The 21,863-nt window shown below is 38.0% G+C and overlaps 1 protein-coding gene across 1 annotated transcript in view; it reads left to right on the top strand.

The window, feature by feature from the left end:
- The window catches only part of LOC128867112 (protein scabrous), a 158,386-nt gene extending 139,164 nt beyond the window's left edge, over positions 1 to 19,222 (top strand). Inside the window, exons 3-4 of the mRNA XM_054108211.1 lie at positions 7,231 to 7,797; positions 17,925 to 19,222. Of these exons, the coding sequence (XP_053964186.1) occupies positions 7,231 to 7,797; positions 17,925 to 18,929 (1,572 nt within the window). The 3' untranslated portion in view covers positions 18,930 to 19,222. The remainder of the gene's footprint in view (positions 1 to 7,230; positions 7,798 to 17,924) is intronic.
- Positions 19,223 to 21,863: the final 2,641 nt, after the last annotated feature.

Here is a 21,863-nt window from a genome sequence, read left to right as displayed (position 1 = left end):
ATTTTTCCCACTGACTGCATTTGGCATTGTTGCTGAACGCTTGGATTGGTGCCACATGCGCCACGTGGCTCTCAATGGCCGCTGCAGGGAATTATGTTATTGTTGTTGCAAATAGCGCACACTTTCATTATCATAATTAACGAGTTGATCCACCGGCAGTGTCGTGGCAGGTTTTTCAGCGAGCTGCTGGTATATTATGTCCAATTTTAATTGTGTTTTTTTTTTAATTATTTTTGTTGCATGCAAATCCTCTTGTCAATTAAGTAGAGCTTAACTCATTATTGCAGTAAACAAAAGTAGTAGGAAATTAGTTGTGATTTTTTTAAGCTTTCTAACTTTTCACCCAATCTGTTGTAAATAAGAATCGAAATAATCTGCATAAAATGAAAAGATACTATTTTCCCATTAGGTTAGGTTAGGTTGACCTGGCTGGCTGAAAGCCATCTCATAGACCTATTGTCCATAGTGGTACCAGATGGAGCTTGACCCTTACGTTTCTTCGTAGTAGGCTTCTTGTAATACGAGTAAGCCTGCGTCTTTTGCGAATCTAAGTAAGCTCCGTAGTTCCAACCCCGAGAAACATTCTAACCTCTCATATTGTAGAGCTCCTAAACATTTCATTCGGGTTCTAGCTAATGCAGGGCAAGAACATAGAAGGTGCTCAAGAGTTTCCCTCTCTTCTAGTTCATTGTGAAATCTGCAACTATAATTTTTTCCAATTCTCATCTTGTATGCGTGTGCCGCTAACAAATTGTGGCCTGTAAGTATACCTACGATAGATCTGCTCTCCTTTCTAGACACAGCTAGTACGAATCCGGCGTATTTGTCTGCTTTCTGTGTACAGATGATTTCCGCAGTTTTATAAGTAGCTAGATTATTCCACCTCCTGTCTATCCGTCGTTTTCTTGTTAGAATTGTATGTAAACAGCGCTTTTGGCAATCCCAGCTACAATTTCGTTTCCTGCAATGCTATTTTCCCATTGATCTGATCTAAAATATATTTTCCGTTTCCCTATTTTTTTGTATTTCTTTTATTATTATTTGCGTTATCTTCTTTATGTATTTATAATTCTGCTGCAAATTCGTAAAATACTAATTTCCTTTTTATTCATCCGAATACTGCTTTAGTACCATATATAACACCACATATGGTAGTTATAAACATGTAACTAGAACTACTTTATCTATTCGGAAAAATATTCTGAGGCTCCTAGCAGAAATTGATTCGCTCACGAAAAAATAGTAACACTTTGTGGTGAAAATTCTTTCCTCTGCCACTGTGCCGCTCTGGGCAGAACGAGAACTGGTGTTATTGTAGCATTTCATCAAGCTTCACCGGTAAGGCATGGTCATTGGTTCATAGTCAATCTCCTTTAACGGTAGGCCCAAGAAACTTGTTATTTCAACAGGGTGGGTCCAAAGAGAGAGAGGTGTGTTAGGTGAGAGCATAAGAATAGGTATCGTGCGGGGTACGTTCACAGGTCACAGATTTAGGAGTTTAACTCGCCGTAATATCCGGAACGTAATTGGGCTAAAGTTACTGGTGACTCACGGGCTCTGATTACTTATTCGGGTTTTTTTGTTTTCTTTTGTTTTTTTTTTTTTGTTTGGGTGGTTCCTGTGGTAGCAACCCAGCAGAAATTCCTTACAGCACATCTTACTATGGCCGCCATAGCCGAATGTCTTGATGCGTGACTATCATTCGGTAATGCACTGGTTCGAATATCCGTATAAGAACATTAAATAATAAAAAACGTTTTTTCTAATAGTGGTCGCCCCTCGGCAAGCAATGGCAAACTTTCGAGAGTATTTCTGCTATGAAAAAGCGCCTCATAAAAATCATTTGTGGACAATATCAAGACTCATACCATAAATCGAAGGAGGAGCTCCATCAAACACCCAATAAAAGGTGTTAGCACCAATTATATACATATATATTTTTTAGTGCGTCGGCGACTTTCACCTTTAACTGCAGTTTGACCTCCTTCGTTCAGGTGGTAAATAGGCTCGCCGTGGATTTAGTGAGGGAAAGTTAGAAACTAATCGCAGTGAAAAAACGGGAAAGGCTATTCAGATAATCATTGTCGGACGCCATTATCCAGAAATCGTCAGCAAAAGAGACTAATGAGACTCCCTCAGGCTATTGAGGAATCTTCGAAACATAGAAGTTGAAAAGCAAGAGTGAAAGGACATCACCCTACGGCACCCTTTGCTTTATACTCCTTCTTAGAATTTTGATGCCGAAATGTTACTGACGATTGTCGACCATATATTATTTGTATATTTGTAGTACTGTATGTACATATGAGTATGTGCAGCAGCTCTTGAACTCACAGCCAACGTGTACATTACCTTGTACCCTAATTAGCTCTCTTTCTGTATAAACAGATGAGTTTTTGAACACATGCATCTGTTTTTAGATGAGTTAATGTACAGAAACATATTTTTAGTGCTTATGTATATACGGAGTATCTCTAACCAGCGCACTTACAATATTTCCAGCAGTATTTTCTTTTTATAACAAAAATGCAAATGAATTCATAATGTGCTGCTAAGTGCGCTCGTTTTACTCATGCCACTTTTAAAAATGTTGTACTGTGAGGCACATGTGCTTACAAAAATGAGGAGCAGAGATGTTGGATGAATATTAAAATAAGATGCACTAATAACTACTAAAATATGTAGTACGAATAAGTTGGCTGGTATAAAGCTACTGAAAAGGGACTGTTGATTAAGATATGTTCTTGCCTCTTCTTTGAAAGAAAATTTACATAGAAAAAAGCAAAATAACAGTATTTACTCGCAAGCAATTAGTAATTAAAGTAAAATTAGAGCAGACATGAGGCAGACGAAAATGCTTAAATCTTAAAAGGAAATTTGAAATGCAGCACCTTAGTCGTTTAACGTTATTTCTACATTCTACTATTTGCAAATTTAGAGCAAAGAATTGCTTGAGTAAATTAAAAAGAGCAAAATCATATTCTGCACTATCTTCAAATTAAAAAGACTTGCTGCGAGTAGAAAACAAAATGCTGCATATGGAAAGGTTATGCAATCCAGTAAGAGATTCATAACTTTCTTACATAAGCATTTCCACGCACTTCCATACCCACTAATCTGCGCCCTATAATAAATTTTGCGGTAAACCCTAATAACCCATGTGCCACATAGCCAAAAAACAGGAATGGCAACGAAACCAGTCGACTTATACTCTTACAAATTTATATTATGTATACACACATATGTATTTATATATTCGTATATGTTCATATGCACAAATTCAATTTATTACTGCAATTGTTTGTTGTAGTTGCAGTTGTAAACCACCTTAAGTCGAGTTCGGTTATAAATTTCAATTTCTAGCCATAACTCGAACAAAATCCGCCCTTATGGTTTGACTGCACTGCACTGAAGCATGCAGGAAAGCATCTACATATACATATACGAGGTGTGTTCGAAAAGTATCGCGAATTTTGTGTTTTTCCAAAAATTATTTATTTATTCATTAATATCTATCAATAATATAATATCTATTTCGGTCCCTTCAAAGTAATCCCCCATGAGATTTTATGCACTTGTGCCAACGTTTTTTCCAATCTTCGAAACACTTCAAGAAATCATTTTTTTTTTATTTTGTTCAGCTCCTCCTTCGATGCCGTCTTTATCTCGTCAATCGTATAGTAGCGTCGTCCTTTCATGGGCCTCTTCAGTTTCGGGAACAAGAAAAAGTCACAGGGGGCCAGATCTGGCGAAGACGGTGGCTGTGGCATCATTAGTGTGTTGTTTTTGGCCAAAAAGACGCGCACAAGCAACGATGTGTGAGCAGGGGCGTTATCGTAGTGCAAGAGCCAATTTTTGTTGTTCCACAAATCCACGGGTTTCTGGCGGATTGCTTTGCGCAAATTGCGCATGACTTGCAGGAAATATTCCTTATCGACCGTTTTCCCGTGTGGGAAGAACTCATAATGCACAACGCCCCTGCAATCGAAGAAAACGGTAAGCAAAACTTTTACATACGACCGAGCTTGGCGCGCTTTTTTCGGTCTTGGTTCATGCGGCAGCTTCCATTGAGATGATTGGGCTTTGGTTTCCACGTCATAACGTCACCAGTTATGACCCTCCGGAGCAAATTTGAGTCGAAATTGAGCAGTTTTGGTACGAATTTTGCGGCGACCCGTCTCATGCCCAAATCATTGAAAAAAATCGAATGGCACGAGCTAATCGATAGGTCCTCAACAACTTCTCTAACTGTGATTCGACGATTGACCAATACCATTTTCTTCACTTGATCAATTTTTTCGTCTGTCGTTGAAGCGCTCGGGCGACCGGCACGCCTTTCGTCGTTCATATCTTCTCGGCCTTCTGAGAACATTTTGTACCACCGATAAACGTTGTTTTGGTCCAAAGTAGCTTCTCCGTATGACACAGTCAACATTTGATACAGGTTCTTTGATCCATCTTTTTGAATAGGTAAATGTCGAAGGCGACCCGAAACACGTGCAAGCAAAGCAGCTGTAAACAATTAAGTGAACATTCAAAATGGCCGAACTCGTCGGCATGAGTGAGAGACATGAGTACCAACATATCGCCACAAAAAAATCGAAATTCGAGTATACGTAACCAGCGAAAATTTAAAAATCGCGATACTTTTTGAACACGCCTCGTATATGCGTGGGTATGTGGTTTTTCCTATGAATTATTGTTTTTTTGGTGAAAATAGAGCAACCATGGTAACATTTGAATATAAACAAATGCATACAATATCGTTTATGTCTGTATAGGTATGTGCAAGGCCTATGCTTTAGGAAGGAAAATAGGGGTTACCCGACGTATTTGCAACATTGCAATAGTTTTCTTAAGCTAACAACAATGTGGGATCCCACTCACTGATATTATAGGTAGGCTGGAGTGCCAAAGATGGTGGTGCGCATGGAAGTCTCAAACTACCCAACGGTTTTCACTTCCGACAAGAGGTATAAGGTATGGGAATGTTTACGTCCTTTCTTAGCCAATGTTACTAAATATTTAAACAATACATGATATCATGTGAAGTGTGTGCCATTGTGTTACTTCATCTTTCAGGCAGCATACGGATTCCTCTGACGAAAAATTCGAGTTCTTTTGACTTGATCAATTCATTGAGCCAGTTTGCGATGCTCTCGTGAACCGCTATTCAATAAGGAAATACGGCGGGTGGGGCAAGATTTCCCAATTCAGTCCCTCTAAATACATATTTCTGGACGTGTGGCCTGGCGCTGTCATGCAGCAAAATCAGTTTGTCATGACTACCGTCCATTCCGCCCGCTTTTCTTTGAGAGCTCGATTCAAACGCATTAGTCGGTAACTATCGCCAGTTATGGTTTCAGATGGTTTAAGGAAATCATAATAGATGACACCTTTCAGATCCCACCCAATGCACAACATGACCTTTGAAGCAGGAATATTTTTTTTCGCTGTCGATGGACCTGGTCACCTAGCAGACTCCAACATTTTCGACACTTAGGGTTATCATAATAGATCCATTTTCATCGCCAGTGACGATGCAATGAAGAAAACCTTTTCTTTTCTGCCATCCAAGAAGCAGCTTACACGTGACCAAACGACTCTCTCCTTCAATTGATGTGGAACCCAGTTACCTGCCAGTATACCTTCTGGACCATTCCCAAAGCGTGCAAACGTTTACTGACGGTTGATCTGTCAATATATACCTCTTTAGACATATCATCAAGGGTTCGACATGCTTCTTCATACAATAATTGTTGCAGTTGAGTATCTTCGAATATGTTCGGTGCCCCTTCGCGATCTTTATCACGCACGTCGAAATTTCTACTTTGCAAGTTTTATTTGATGTAGCGTGATTACCGTAAAAATTTATCAATATACAACACGTTTCCTCTGCACTTTTTTGAAAAGGTAATAATTAAGCATGACTTCTCCGCAAATGCTGATTTTTCGGGACGAACGTGTCAATCGAATGCCAACTACTGCGAGCGAGACTTAACACATACACCTTCAAATCACCAGTATTTTACTAGAGGGAACACAAAAATAGTATCAGCAGCGACATCTGTTTTACGTGGGCGGAAACTTATTTCCATAGCCAATATATAAATGTTGAATATTTTCAGCTGTGTAGAAAAAATGGGAGAGTGATGCTGCACTGGTGCTCCGAGGAACCGTGAAGCTTCCGTTTGCGCGCTTAGTTCGCGCACTAGCACATTATGCGAAGGAAAAGCCGACAGAAACATGTAGCCACAACCGTGTGGACCACCCCCTGTGGGTCTTTATCTACATCTACAATAATTGAAGTTGAGTTTGGTTGGAGCCTTCTTAGCAAATGCAGCAGAAATAAACTTCGGTCCAGGGTTAGGCTCATTGCTGTAGCTACACCAATGATAATAGGCGAGGGGTGAGGTTCAGCACGCTAAACAGAGATAGTTTATTGGGGTGGCAGGAATAAATCGACTCATCCCAGTACATATAACCGGCTGCCATGGGAATGACTGAATCGGTGTTATAACTTTTGACTCTACTTACACTATGTTCGGTAGGTTCGTGTGTGCATGCATTTTTGCTGGCACTAAATATTGCCATCCAAGGTAACCCCAATTGCTTGAGCTATTTTGGATTTTTCGCAGTTATTTTATGAGTTTTTGCGCATTCTGGCTTATAAATACTTCTCTTTTATAAGCTTATGCACTTTGGGTAAAAAAACATCATGAAGAAGATAGATTCAAAATAGAGGAAACTCTGTGCCAATCGAAGCATTCTGTGCATGGTTATTAGCGTATATGAGGTAATAGGTCTAACATGTTATCTGATATGCCTCACTCGGAACTCATTGTACTGTCACCAGCTACCATAAAGAGTTAGTGCATAGGAGCTGAGTAAAGCAAGTCCGTGCAACCTAGTTTTCTTAAAGATGTAACGATGTATTTTTCTCAACTCTTTAAAGTTTGTAAAGCATGTTCATTTTTTCCAAATAATCTATCTCAGTTTAAAATGATTTTGATATGTGCATTCACACAACAGGAGCTGGACTTATAAAAATCGACTTCAAGCTGTATATCTATGCCGCATACATTCTAACAAATATTAAAATTCAAAAGAAAACTCATATTACATATATATTGTACTTCAATATCCCTTTCCACTTGCTAATAATCTATTCATATCACTAGGTATCACTAACCTCTCCAAACTCTACATCTACATTCTCTTTATTTCCAGTTAACCAACGACCCACTAGCTGCTGATCACAAACGCCGTCATTGCCGCTTCCAACGCCAGCAAATGCACGAGCTTCAACTAGCACAGCGCTCACTCAAATCTCAATTAAATGAACTGAAGTATCATCGTATTGGCGAGCGTGTGCGTAGCTTGGAAATTGAACAGCATCGCATGGCCGATGCGAATTTCAATTTGAGTCGACAAATTGCCTCACTCGATAAATTGCACACTTCAATGTTAGAGCTGCTCGAAGATGTCGAGAGTTTGCAAACGAAAATCGACAAAAACATACCAGAATTGAGGCATGAAATATCCAAATTAGAATTCTCTAGTGCACAGCTTACCGCCGAACAAAGTTTGCTGCGTGAAGAGGGCAAGAATGTTGCACGTTCAGTGCAAGCTATGGCTGTGAGTATAAGCACACTGCAGGATGAACGAGATGGTAACAAACAGTTGCAGGTGGCAGTGGCACAGCTGCGAGGCAAATTGGATCGCCTCGAGAGTGTTTCACAGGATATTCAGCGTGCGGTGATGCAACAACAGCAACATCGCAGCGAGGAGCACAAGGTGAGTTCATGTGGTTGCGTTGGTGCCTGGGTGTTTTAGGAAAATGTCTCGTGTGCTTTGTTGTTTTCGAAAATTGGTGCTTACTTCATAGAAGGCCAGTAGCAGGCAAGCGTGAGGAAAATGCTGCATAGAAGCTTTCCAATTCAAATTTAACAAGTAAAGATATTTTTTAGAATCAGAATTTTTTGAGATAAAGGCATCTCATTAGCGGCTTTTTAAATAACTTAGTTGCGTATTTATATATCAATAAAATGTGTATGGATGTCCTTACTATTTAAACGGATTTTGAAATCATCACATCAACTAAAGAAAAATTGAGCTGTGGTATCAGTAGGAAAGAGAATTGAATAATGCTAACTTTTCTCTTGAGAGATATGCTTTGCTGTTATAAGCCAATTTAATGCCCATTGTTCGCGGATTATGCTATTTAGAATTGTGAAAGGCAGGTGTAAAACATTTGGTAGACCCCTAACTGCTTCAAATTTGTTCAGAAATGTAAGTCACCTGTAAACTATGGTAGTAACTATGACGTACCATGACTGCCAGGTCATATACGTACATATAGTATGTGAAAATAATACTTCTACTCATTTGGCCAGATTGGACTCAGACAAGGTTTTCTTATGGCTAAAAGTGTCACATCTTTCGCTCAGTTATAATAAGAAGACATTGAAGTTCTGTAGAAGACATCATCAATGTCAGATAATCTAGCTACTCTAGGTGCACTCACTGAACAGATGACACTGCAGGCATTGTGTCAGATTACTAACTGACTATCTTTTAATGGTTCAAACAGATGAATGAGTAAGACTTGCCTTGTATATTTAAAAAAAAATTAATACAACAAATTAAATTCCTATACAAAATTAATTACCCTTGCTTTATTTACAAAAAAAGAAAAACCAATAACATTTATAAATTAAATATAAATAACTACTTCTTAGCAGAACCCTGAAAAAACTTCAATTTTCTATGTAAGATGAAACAATGTTTAAAAATCAGCAATAAGTTATTTAAATAATTTAAAAGCAATATAATAATAGCACAGAAATCCAAAATAACGAGATAAATATTTTTTTTTTTTTCAAGTAAAAAAAAATTTTTTTTGAGCGAATCTATTTATATATTTTGCCTATAAAGATGGTTTTTCTGAATATTTCGACTCCAATCCTCCTATCGGATTTACCACTGAAATATTTTCGAGAGCTGTGCCGAAAATTTTTAGCATCTAGCTCAATGGGAAGTTAGTTTCACATTAAAATCTAATGACTGGTTATATCATATGGCTGATGCACATTCAAACACTAATAATAGGCGCGATTTTTTGCGCGCGATATAGTACCTACTATTTTCAAACCAGATTTATTCGTGAAAATAATAGGTACTACTATTTTCTATTTTCTGGATACATTTTTTTCTTGTTTTTGCCGCCGTAGCCGAATGGGTTGGTGCATGACTATCATTCGGAACTCACAGAGAGAACGTAGGTTCGAGTCTCGGTGAAACACCAAAATTAAGAAAAACATTTTTCTAATAGCGATCGCCCCTCGGCAGGCAATGGCAAACCTCCGAGTGTATTTCTGCCATCAAAAACCTCCTCATAAAAATATCTGCCGTTCGGAGTCGGTCTGAGACTGTTGGTCACTCTATTTGTGGAACATCAAGACGCACACCACAAAGAGGAGGAGGAGCGCGGCCAAACACCCAAAAAGGGTGTAAGCGCCAGTTATATATAATATATATATAAATATATATATATTTTGAATACTTAAATGCTATGGAATGCAAACAATTCACTGTAATAGCTAAAGAAAAACATTACAAAATCATTATTTCCAAGCACGAAGCAATCAGTCCGTGTCAACATATGCAAGGCTATCAATTTAATGGCCGGAAACACTTTACTACACTCATTTCCGATAAAACTGTTTTCTTGTTTTTTTTGTTATTTCACTCATTTTTAAGCAATTTGCTATTTTATTTTTCACAAAGTGCTAAAATAATAAAGCGAGTTTAAAATTGTGAAAAAAGAGGATGGAATAGAAAAGTTGGGGTCAAAAAGAAAATTACATAACGAGCACAAATCTCCAGCATGCGATCTTAAATGGTAGCAATTTACTACAGCCAACGACGCGTGACTGTTTCATACTGTTGGCTTAGAGACCTTCCGTGTACCAGCACATACATACCTACCTACCGCTTTGTCGCTTTCTTGCTAAGCTAACGACTAACAGCCAACAGCTACCAGCTAACGCCAAACCACACCAGCACAGCAACTAGCTTGCCCGCAAATCTCGTCGCACCACTCTATGCGAAATACCGATTGTGTCACATACATATCAAACACTATTTGTTCACTTGCTTTCCAGACCACATTACGCATTCACAGGCGTGCAAACGTGTCCTGTTACCGAACCACTTTTTCTTCATTATTGTGAGCGTCCTTTCCTTTGTTGGCCACGCGCTTAGCCACGCCAACATCCGTGCGTTCTAAGCTGACATCCGTTTCCGTTAGCGTACAGTAATTTCTAGTTTTTTGTTTTTCGTTTTTCATTTTTATTTTTCTATTGTGCTCTTGCTACTGTAACATCCGTTTGGTGTTGCTTCTCATTCGCTATATTTACTACTTGTATTCTGCATTCCCTTCGCATAGTATTATAGTTATTTCAGTTTTATTCTATCTTATATTTTTACATTCCGGTGTCTTATGTGCGAAATCGTTCAATTTTGTTCGCTTGTTGACATACTCATGGCGTACACTCAGTCAGTCTGCTATCTGACTCCATCATTAGATATCGCACTGACTTACACACCCACTGACCAACCCAGTCGATTTCTACTGTGCCACTCTTATATGCCACTCGTTAAATTCACGCACACTAACTAAACAATGATCACTCTTCTACATCTCTTACAAAATCAATTCTAAGTTAGCTGCCAATATATTTTCTCCACTATTTCATGCCCTTTCATCTTTCGTGGTCAACCTCTAACTACCCACCACTCAGGCGCTCTTAAAATTCCCTTTGCCGACACGTTCTTCTCAAGCGGACCACACTTAAATTGTGTTTCCGGCATAAAGACGACACAAATGATTTCCGACGTGCTCCTGACATTCTTCATCACTTCCTTTTTCCACTCACTTGTCTACTAATTTTTTGAATGAAAACGTGAAGGACAGAGTGCGCGTGATTTCAGGATGTTGAAAGATGTTGCAGTTGACTATTGGGTGAAAAAAAATTAAGACCATATTTTAAGTGGTCAGGTTTTGGAAAATGAAAAAGTCAACTGACCGAACCGAGTGGAGAAGAATGAAAATAACGACGTAGTAAACAGGGTCATAAAAATTAAAAGCTGGAAACCGCTAGTGTTAAGCAAATGCATATTTTGTGGAAAGATATTGAAAAATGGTATATCATGAAGTAACCACTATCATTTGGATCAATTAACCCATTAAGCACCTTTAACATCTAAAGCGTTTTCCAGTAAGAGCGCTTCAACTTTTGAACTTTTTTGAATAAAACACAAACGGTTTGACTTTTTTAACTAATTTTTTTTTTATTATCGAGTTTGAACATATACATTTAAGTATGAAATTCGATTTCTTTTGCATGACCACCGCGTGCACGTTTTACGAAGTCCAATCGTTGAACCCAATTTTCGACCACTCTTTTGCATAAATCGGCCGAAATTCCAGCATTCCAGCAATTTCGCGTTCAATATTGGCTCTGAGCTCACAAATCGTCGCCGGCTTGTTACTGTAGACCAATGACGTCACATAACCCCAAAGAAAATAGTCTAGAGCCATTCGACCGGTCCATTTCTGGAAATAATGCGCTCATCGAACTTACTCTTCAACAAATCAATTGTAGCGTGTGCTGTGTGGCCCCGTCCTGTGGAAACCACATGTCGTCTAAGTCCATACCATTCAATTGCGGCCAAAAATAATCGTTTATCATGTCGCGGTATCGATTTCCATTCACAGTAACGTGGCGATCGTTCTCGTCAACGAAAAAATATGGGCCAATTACGCCGCCGGCATGTAAGCCGCACCAAACAGTGATTTTTTCGGGATGCAACGGTGCCTCATGAATCACGTGTGGATTGCTTTCTGCCCAGTAACGCATATTTTGCTTGTTGACAAAGCCATTGAGCCAAAAGTGAGCTTCATCACTGAAGATGATTTTTTAGAAAATTTATAAATTTTCATAAAAAATGTGCACGATTTGCAATCGTTGCTCAAGTGTGTAGCGTTCCATGATGAAATGTATACTAATGAAGTTTACAAATGACAAGCGAAAAATAAAAAATATTGCGTCGTTCGCCCTCCCTATTGGAAAAAAGTTGAAGCGCACCTATTGAAAAACGCCTTATATACGTTAGGCCAAATGATTTCTGAAACGCATTTGACGTGCATATACTCGTATTATACGTTGGATGAAAATGTTGCCAATTAAACTGCGAAAAATATCTTATAATTTGGCCAAAGTTTCATAATTTGGTTTTTAGTTTTGGCCCGTTTTCTAAAAGAAGGCCATATCAAAAAATAAAAATTAAAAGCTCCTGTTCTATCCTGTGAAAAAATGCATAACGGTTAATGCATCTCCTTAGAAGAAATTTGTTTTTACTTTTCTGAAGGAGAAATAATAGATTGAAATTTTAAAAGCCGGTTTTCTCGGCATTTTGGGTTTTTTTACAATGGGAAATTTTTCCAGTAAGCACAAGAAACGATAATGGAAAGCTGTTGATATCTAGTATGGTAAAAGATATTTTGGAAATAATTATTTAAGCCAATTACCGATTACGACTGTGCAAAAATGAAGAACTGAAGTGACGTTTTATTACTTCTGTTTCTTCATTAAATACATTTGTATTTAAATATTTTATTTATTTGTTTATTTCTCTATTTGTTTACTTTTTCCCATTTATTTGATTACAAATAAAATATAATTATATTTACTAGTACTGCAACAAAAAAGGCGCTAGCGGCTAAGTCTTTAAGGGTGACAGTTGCTCTTCATTGGAAACAGTTCCAGTCAAAGGCACTTGAATTTTGTTGATTCCAAATGTTGGATTGATTTGAAATTGTTTCTCTCTGTAATCTATTATTAAAAATTCAAATCCCTCTTTTAAATAAATAATTTATTCATTTTCGTTTAGTTACAAATACGCAAATTTATTTTTCTTTATGTAATTAATTATTCTTAACCCAAACATAGGCATTTAATAGTTGTAATAAATTTACAAAGAAAAAGGAATAATTTGGCCAACTCTCCAACACTCAAAAGTTTTCTTTTACATACTTTCGACATCTGTTACGACAACTGAAATTTGTCGTTTGCTTCTTCAACACTTCGTTGCTTTACCATCTGCTGGTAATAGCAGTATCCTTCTCTACTTACTTTGCAGCACTTCAAACTTCCCACGATCATGCTTCTGCTTCTCCAGTATTGCTTCAGTATTGCTTTTTGTCTTCATAGTCTCAGCACCGCTTAGGTATATAGTGATTCAAACAAAATCGAACATTTTCTCTAACTTCTGATATACGAGTATGTCTTTAGGACGCATAATTAAGAGTTCAGTATTGGATCAATTAAAGCTTGCGTCATATAAAGTATCTGCTATGATCTATAGGTCACGTTCTGCCTTTTTAGCTACGATAGAACACTTGCCTGAGCGAATGTTAGGTCCAAGATTCGGTCCAAGATTACAATTTACAGTAAGTACCCCAGAAGTACCACCATACATAAGTAGATATATTTGAACAATCACTTGTGACTTTCTTTAACTCTTCTTGCTTCCTAAGCGGCAAACCAAGTGGCGTTTAAGGTTTTTACAACAAATCTATGATAATTCATACACGCGCTCTATATTTACGACAAATATTCGCTTACTAAAATCAAAACTGTAGGTCGTAGCCCCTTCGTTGCTAAATATGTGGGCAGGACTAACACCCCTCCCTTAGTCACTTATGCATCCTTAGCATGGTGGCCCAAGGTCAAGCAAAGAAAGGCAGCAAACGAATTAAGCAAACTGCATCGCCTGATATGTGTTGGTATTACAGGGGCTATAAAAACATGCCCCACGGTTGCATTGGGTGTGCTCCTGAACATACCATCGCTTCCAATTCTAATTGAAAGGGAAGCTCGCTCGAGTGCCTTAAGATTAAAACGTATATCTGAACTTAAAAGTGGGGATATGAAAGGACATTTAAAGGTCTTGGAAGACTTCCTACATAGTCCCATTCTTCATAGGGATGAAATACTATCACCCAAACCAATACTCTTCAGGAACTTCCAAGTTATAATTAATGAAAGAACAGACTGGAGAACTAACTCTATCACTTTCGAACCTGGCTCCCAGCTATGGTTTACTGATGGGTCCAAATTGGAAAATGGTAGAACAGGGGCAGGTATCAATGGGCCCAAATTCAAAAAATCGATTCCGATGGGATCCTACCCAACAATATTCCAGGCAGAAATACATGCCATTGAAATATGTGTGAGAGAATGCCTTGGAAGGAAAATGAGAGGTACTCACATCTACATACTTTCAGATAGCCAAGCGGCTCTAAAAGCCCTTCTATCAACAACTATCACCTCTAAATTGGTAAATGATTGCCTAAACCTTCTCAACACGAACCTCAACATAGTAACACTATGCTGGATTCCGGGACATGAAGGACATGAGGGAAATGAAATGGCTAATGACCTTGCAAAACAAGGAGCAAATATGCAACTTACTTGTCCTGAGCCTTTCTGTGGACTGACAAAAGGCGACATTAATGAATTCCTTAGGAAATGGGAAGAAAGAAAACTTGCCGCACACTGGCTAAACTGTGCCGGTCAGCGTCAAGCCGAACTATTCCTAAGTCCCAACAAAGGAATATCTGACAAACTTCTCTCACTAAACAGAGTAGATCTGCGTCTTTTAACAGGATACCTTACAGGTCACTGCAGCCTGAGGTACCATCTAAATAATATTGGTCTATCCGAGACCAATACCTGCCGCTTTTGCGAATCGGACATAGAAAGCTCAGAACATGTGCTTTGTGAATGTCCTGAGACTTCATCACCTTGGTGGTATCGCAGTATCTCCATGCAATCTTTGGAACAACAAACCCAAAATTGTGCTAAAATTTTTAAAAAGCCTAAAACTCTAGGGTTACAAAAATAGGCCTTTCACAATAGATCAGCTGTGGTCGCAGTGCGTACTGGCCTTCTAATAATAATAATAACTCCCCTCTCTTAAATCAACGCATGCTTGCCTACGATGCTTCCGTGATATAGTACAAATAGCTACAGACAAAATTATAAACCACAATAAAAAAGGCAGTACATCTTTTGCGAAGCACTTTGAATTTTAATGATTAAGTTGCAAGACCGGCTGAAAAACTGCTTAACTTTTTTCAATTTTGGGAATGTAGAAAAAAATCTGGAATGTGTTTTTAGTCAGTCCTCGAAATTGTGTTTATGATACGAAACAAAAAACAATGCTAAAAGCACGTTTAAAGTTGTACACCACCAAGGAGCAATAGCGAAGTTGAAAATTACATCTTTAAATAATTACTCCACTACAGGACCAATTGGGTATTATTTCCAAAAGAACTAAAATTTTTAAAACAAATAATTAAAAAACTAAAAATTTATTAAAAAAGTTAAAAATTTACTAAAAAATTAAAAATTGTTTAATTATTGTGCAGTGATTTTTTCTTTTTTTGTTGACAAATTTGTGTTAAGAGTTTGACCGAATGTAGCACAGCTACAATTCTAAAATATTTATTTTTACAAAATTCTTTTTCATTTTTGGAAGTGCCACACACCAGTTAGAGTATAATAAAGTTCGCAAAGGTATGTTAAATGTAAGGCAGTACTGGCTGTTCAAGCAAAAATATTACCTACTATAACTAAAAAATAGCACTTGAAGTAAAAAGCAATAGTCACTTAAGTCGAATGCTATTCTACGAATATGAATAGTAAATATTTCTGAAAATCTATATGGAACACATGCGTCCTACTCCTCTGCACTTATCGCTCAAACTGTTATACATGAAAATGTGCACTAAATATAATAATACTTGACTATAAATATTTTCGCTGCCTCAAGTAAAGATTTTTTTTTTCCATACATTTTAGTAAAATTTGTTGTTCAAAAAGATTTGATCCCTTTGTAGAATGGTCCACTCGGTTAGTTATAAATAAAACAGCTATTATATGGGAGGTTGAATTAGTTTTAAAGGTTTTTTTCGAAGATTTGGGGCTTTATTGTGAAAAAACGGTACAAAATATTTTATTCGAAGTATTGGCCATCGCTAGCTACAACTTTCGCCCATCTTTCGGGCAATTTCCGGATGCCGTTTCTCCAAAATTCTGGCCGCTGCTTGGCTATCCATGACTCAACCCATATTTTGGTAGCCTCGTACGAGGAGAACCGCTGGTCCGCCAAATCGAGACTCATATGCCGGAACAAATGATAATCGGAGGGAGCTATGTCTGGACTATACGGCGGGTGGGGTAACACTTCCCAGCCAAGCGTTCCAAGGTATTTTTTGGCAGGTTGAGCAACATGCGGCCGAGCGTTGTCATGTTGCAAAATAACCTTGTCGTGCCTTTTTACCGTTTCCGGCCGTTTTTCTTTCAATGCCCGGCTTAAACGCATCAATTGCAGTCGGTAACGATCCCCCGTGATTGTTTCGCCCGTTTGGAGCAGCTCAAAATATACGACGCCCACCTGATCCCACCAAATGCAGAGCATGATTTTCTTGCAGTGAATATTCTGCTTGGCCGTCGACGTTGATGCGTGGCCGGGCAAACCCCATGATTTTTTGCGTTTTGGGTTATCGTAGTGGATCCATTTTTCGTCGCCAGTCACCACCCGATGCAAAAAACCCTTCCGATTTTGTCGCTCGATCAGCAATTCGCACGTAAAAAGTCGCCGTTCGACGTCGCGCAGCTTCAACTCGTACGGGACCCAACGTCCTTGCTTTTGGATCATTCCCATCGCTTTTAGACGCTTGCAAACGGTTGATTTATCAACGCCCAATGATTCAGCAAGCTCTTCTTGGGTTTGGCACGAGTCCTCGTTTACCAATTCCCCCAATTCCGCGTCCTCGAACTTTTTGGGCTGGCCAAGACGCTCCTTGTCTTCGGTGTGAAAATCACCACTTTTGAATCGTCGAAACCAGTACTCACATGTTGAAATCGACGGAGTATGGTCTGGGTAAGCCTCCTGCAGCAATTCACGGGCTTGGGCTGTATTTTTTTTCAAATTGAAGCAGAAAAGCAAAGCTTCCCGCAAATTGCGTTTCGACGGCACGAAAGTTGACATACTCGGAGCACGAAAACAGTGCGTTGTTTATACTTCAGCGAAATGACAGATACTGATAAACAAAGCCTAGGGATGAGGCTTTGTCATGAATATATATTCAGTATTGCCAACGCGATAAAGTGATAAATAGCGCCATCTGTGTGTCACCTTTAAATCTAATTCAACCTCCCATCTATTTATCAGCTTTTTTTAAAAACATTGTTTGTAACACGTAAATATAGAATTATGTTTTATTGTGGAATATACCTAGTATAACAAAATTTTCTTCTCAGTTAATTTATTCGTTTATTGCCTGTGACCACAAATGGTCTACATTCTCCTATGTACTTACCTTCCCACACTTTTTTAGAACTCTTCCAAGAGTTAGCCGAAAATAGCGCGTCCAACTTGAATATGTGATTTAAGTAAGTGGTTGGCTAGCACTCTGTAATGCTCGCAAGCTGTGAAGCATAATGTGAGCCATTAAAGCTTTAGCTGTCACGTGGCATTTCAGTTTCTGCTGCACAGACATCTGTCAGATTTATTACATATAAAAGACAAGCCATTAAAGCACACATAAATACTCGAGCTAACTCTGTGCGGATAACATAGCGGATTTGTGTGTATGAATCTTTTTGCCGAAACTCACAAAATGGCAAGTATACTATATTATTATTCCCACATATACACATATATATGTACAAATATATATACATTTATGAATACATGTGTAAGAGTCATTCAACTTTGGCCCATATCTCTTAATATTATTACTTTTTCTTTATATCAAATATTTCTATTTTTCTTTTACATTCTTGCAGTTACACCACTCATACCAAAAACACGTGCATCACAATCACCAGCATCGTGGAAGTAACAGTAACAATAATCTCAGCAGCAACGCTTTAAATACTGCAGCAGCCACACGCGACACCGAGTCGCTTGTCGCAAAACTGGAAAACGTCGAGGAGCAATATGAGTCCATTATACAAAATCTCCCACAGGATTGCACTGAAGTGCCGAGCGGAAGTGAGGCCGGTCTCTTTATGATTTCACCAGCCGGTCAGCAGCGACCGCGCACAGTACATTGCACCGCAGACGGTTGGACCACTGTACAGCGACGTTATGATGGCAGCGCCGACTTTAATCGTTCTTGGGCTGATTACGCAGCCGGCTTTGGACAACCTGCCGGAGAATATTGGATTGGCAATGAACAACTACATCATTTGACGCGGAACAATTGCACTCAGCTACGTGTACTCATGCAGGATATCTATGATAATGTTTGGCTTGCTCAATATGATCATTTTTATGTTTCTTCTCGCGCCGATGGTTATCGTTTGAATACAGCCGGCTACAACGGCAATGCCTCCGATGCGCTTGACTATCAGCAAGGCATGCAGTTCTCGGCGATCGATGTGGATCGTGACATCTCACAAACGCACTGTGCCGCAAACTATGAGGGTGGCTGGTGGTTCTCGCATTGTCAGCACGCCAATCTAAATGGACGCTACAATTTGGGCTTGACTTGGTTCGATGCAGCGCGCAATGAATGGATTGCCGTCAAATCCAGTCAAATGCTAATCAAACGTCAAGCGGCGGATCAGTGTAGCGCGCAAATGGCAGCTGCGGAAGTGACGACGACGTATTTACCTGCATCTTCGTCAACGCCACCGTTGCCGGCGGCGCCCGCAATTGGCCATCTGATGGACGTAACGCGCACGGGGGCAATGCCTGTAGCGGCGACAGCCAAAGTGACAGCAACGAAGCGGCCAGGGTACTCGCCGGCAACGATAGCGACTAACGCTTCCGCGGCGCGCCTTTAAAGCAACATTTAACTTAACAATAGAGAAAAATAAAAACAAACACGAAAAAACTGGATAATGTGCGTGCCACCACAGTCATTTCTGCGGCAGTTTGCGTGTGCAGTGCGTTTGTTGATGTATAAATATATGTAAATATTTTCGTTCGTGTAGTGCACTCATAGGAGCATGCATGGGTAAATGTATGCCGAGAACTGATATGAATTTTTGAGCACTGAGCAAAAATATTCCGTGCTCTACAACATAGTCCATAGTCCAAAGTTACTAATGTAATTAAGTGTGTGTATGTTTGTATGTGTGTAAGTGTAAGTGGTTAGGATCAATGGTACATAGAGTTGGTTAATAGTTTTTTTGTAAATAACTACTCAGTACTGGCCACTGAACAGTCCACTAAGCTATAAACGAATTGAATGAAGCTCATTAGGTTAGGAAAGGTAATATATGAGTACGTTTGTATTTGAAATGAAGTGAGCTTATTCAAACATTATTGAAACGCAGATAAGATATTACCATAGAACTCAAGCATTTTTCCACTCTTTGTTTTTCTCTGATGAAATGTTAATATTATATTAAACATAAAATGAATTGCTACTTGCGCCAGCCGTGAAGGAAGGAGAGACAATGGTAGCAGCAAACAGGACTCTCTTATACACACATCTTCAAAAAATTATTAGTTATTATACAATAACTTTTCAATAACTTAATCATGTTAGAGATAAATCACTGAAAGCAGCTAAACATTTTTTTCTTTTTAACTTTACGAGACTTACAGCATAATTTTGTATTGTCACCTAGTCTTAAACGCAGTTTACGCTTTACTATAGTTAAGCATACCATTTTAATATCCAGATTCTTGTACATCTTTCGTTAATGCAGCTCGAAAATTTAATTTGCTAGCCTAACGGAGAATTACTAAGTTTATGCTTCATTTTACTCGCTTGTATTCAACAAAATGGAGCTAATAAACCTAAACGGTTAATATTTAACTTGAGTTAAAAACTGACTACAGCTAATGTCATAGTCACATATTTTTTTTACATATTAGATATTTTACTTTGTTTCAAAGTCCTCTTTTACTTGATTTTACTTCCTTTTAGCTCAGAAAATTTTATTGGAGGTTCAATTTTTATATCGTTAGCCCGAGTTAAAATTTCAAGCAATGTAGAAAAAATGTGTAAATGTGTCGATTAGACGTTTTAACTCGGTGAGTTTAAAAAGTGTTTATCCATATAAGGGGAATTTACCCGTGGTGATTATATTCATAAACATTAGGATGGCCAAAAAAATATATTCGATACTATCAAAAAAATTATGCAAATTAACTACAACTTCCTATTTTAGATAAAAAATAAATGAGTAGCAACAGAAATTATTTAAAAAATTAAAAAAACATTTAGAAGCAGCATAATAATGAAATATTTTGTTACTAAAATTTTCTTAGGACAAAAAAATTAAATTATAAAAATATTTTGTATACTGCGTATTTGGTGGGACGTGAAAGAAATCTTTTATTATGAGCTGCTTCCGTATAGTCAAACACTAAATTCCGATTTCTACCGTCAACCATAGGACCACTTTAAGCTAGCTGAGGCCACACACGTCTGTAGTGATTCGCTAAACACTGCAGGAGCTTGGTTTTGAAGTTTTAAGGCCGGCGGGCCAATTAGATGTCCTAAATTCAGTAGTTTTCGCGAAGCGTTGTAGGATGAGAAAAAAAACAATTAGCCAAATGAAGTTTTGGGGATAGTTTAATATATATTTGAACTAAAAAAAAAATGTTGTACAATCTCCAACAATATATTGTAAGCCGAGTTATCAATAGATTCCCAGAGCGCCTGTATCCAACTTCTGTACAAGATACAACTTGCAATTTTCATCTGAAAATAAAAAAAAAAAGATTATTAATTTTGATGTAATTATCTTCGATGTGAACTAAGAAAATTGGGAGAAACACGTAAAATTCGAATTTTTGGGGAAGGTAGAAAAAAAAAGTGGTTTTTCAAGGAAAAAAAACTCTTCAACTGGGTAAAAAGTCGCTTAAAAAAGTTTTTGGATGTTTTTTTTTAGTTCACATAGAAGAGAAAACAATACTGAAGATAACGCATTTTGAATGAAATGGATAGCTCGTTTAGTTTTTTTGCAATCGTTTACATAAATTAGGTAAAATCGTGAAAATGAAAAGCCGAGAAAACGCGCTTCAAACTACAACAATAAGCGCACGGTTGCTCGACGCCGCACTACGCTCGGCTCTGTAGCTCTGCAAATACTTGGAATTTAACTGTGAAAATTTGTGTCTCATGTTCTTGAATATCTAAGCTATTGATTTCAGGAAAAAAAAAAAAATCGATTTTTTTGACCTTTTAATTGGCCCGCCGGCCTTAATGCATTCACCGGAGCTGGCACCTTTTTCTCTTATTGTAAAACATTCTGAGTGATAAGAACTTTGTTTCAAGAGAAGATGGTGAAAATCGATTTCTAGAGTTTTTCGTCAATAAATACGAAGACTTCTTTGAGATAACGCAACAAGTAAAATCGCTACAAATTATACAACATATTTGACCCAAATCGGGCAATCCGAAACATCTTAAATAAAGCTTTGAATTTTAGACTTCTTTTTCCTACTACTAAATCTAATATATATTTTATTGCTTTACTAAAATAACGCTTTTCGTTTATTCGTAAATGAAAATATTTAGAAATCTCTGCTATTAAAACAGAGGAGATACTTTAGAGACTGATCTATTTCAATCATATTACTAATTTCTAAATACATATATGAAACTTTAGCATAGCTCCGTGCCAAGCCCCTTTTTCAAAACTTGAGTCCCGTCTTATAGGGACCTCAGAAGTCTATCCAAATATTGAATACATAAGCGCCAGTATTTGTAAACAGAATTGCGTTCATTTTGTGCATATAATACATAAGCGCCAGTATTT

Source organism: Anastrepha ludens, chromosome 6 (genome assembly GCF_028408465.1).
Source record: "Anastrepha ludens isolate Willacy chromosome 6, idAnaLude1.1, whole genome shotgun sequence".
NCBI lineage: Eukaryota > Metazoa > Arthropoda > Insecta > Diptera > Tephritidae > Anastrepha > Anastrepha ludens.
The sequence above is the reverse complement of the archived record's forward strand: the minus strand, read 5'-3'. Positions and strand labels throughout refer to the sequence as shown.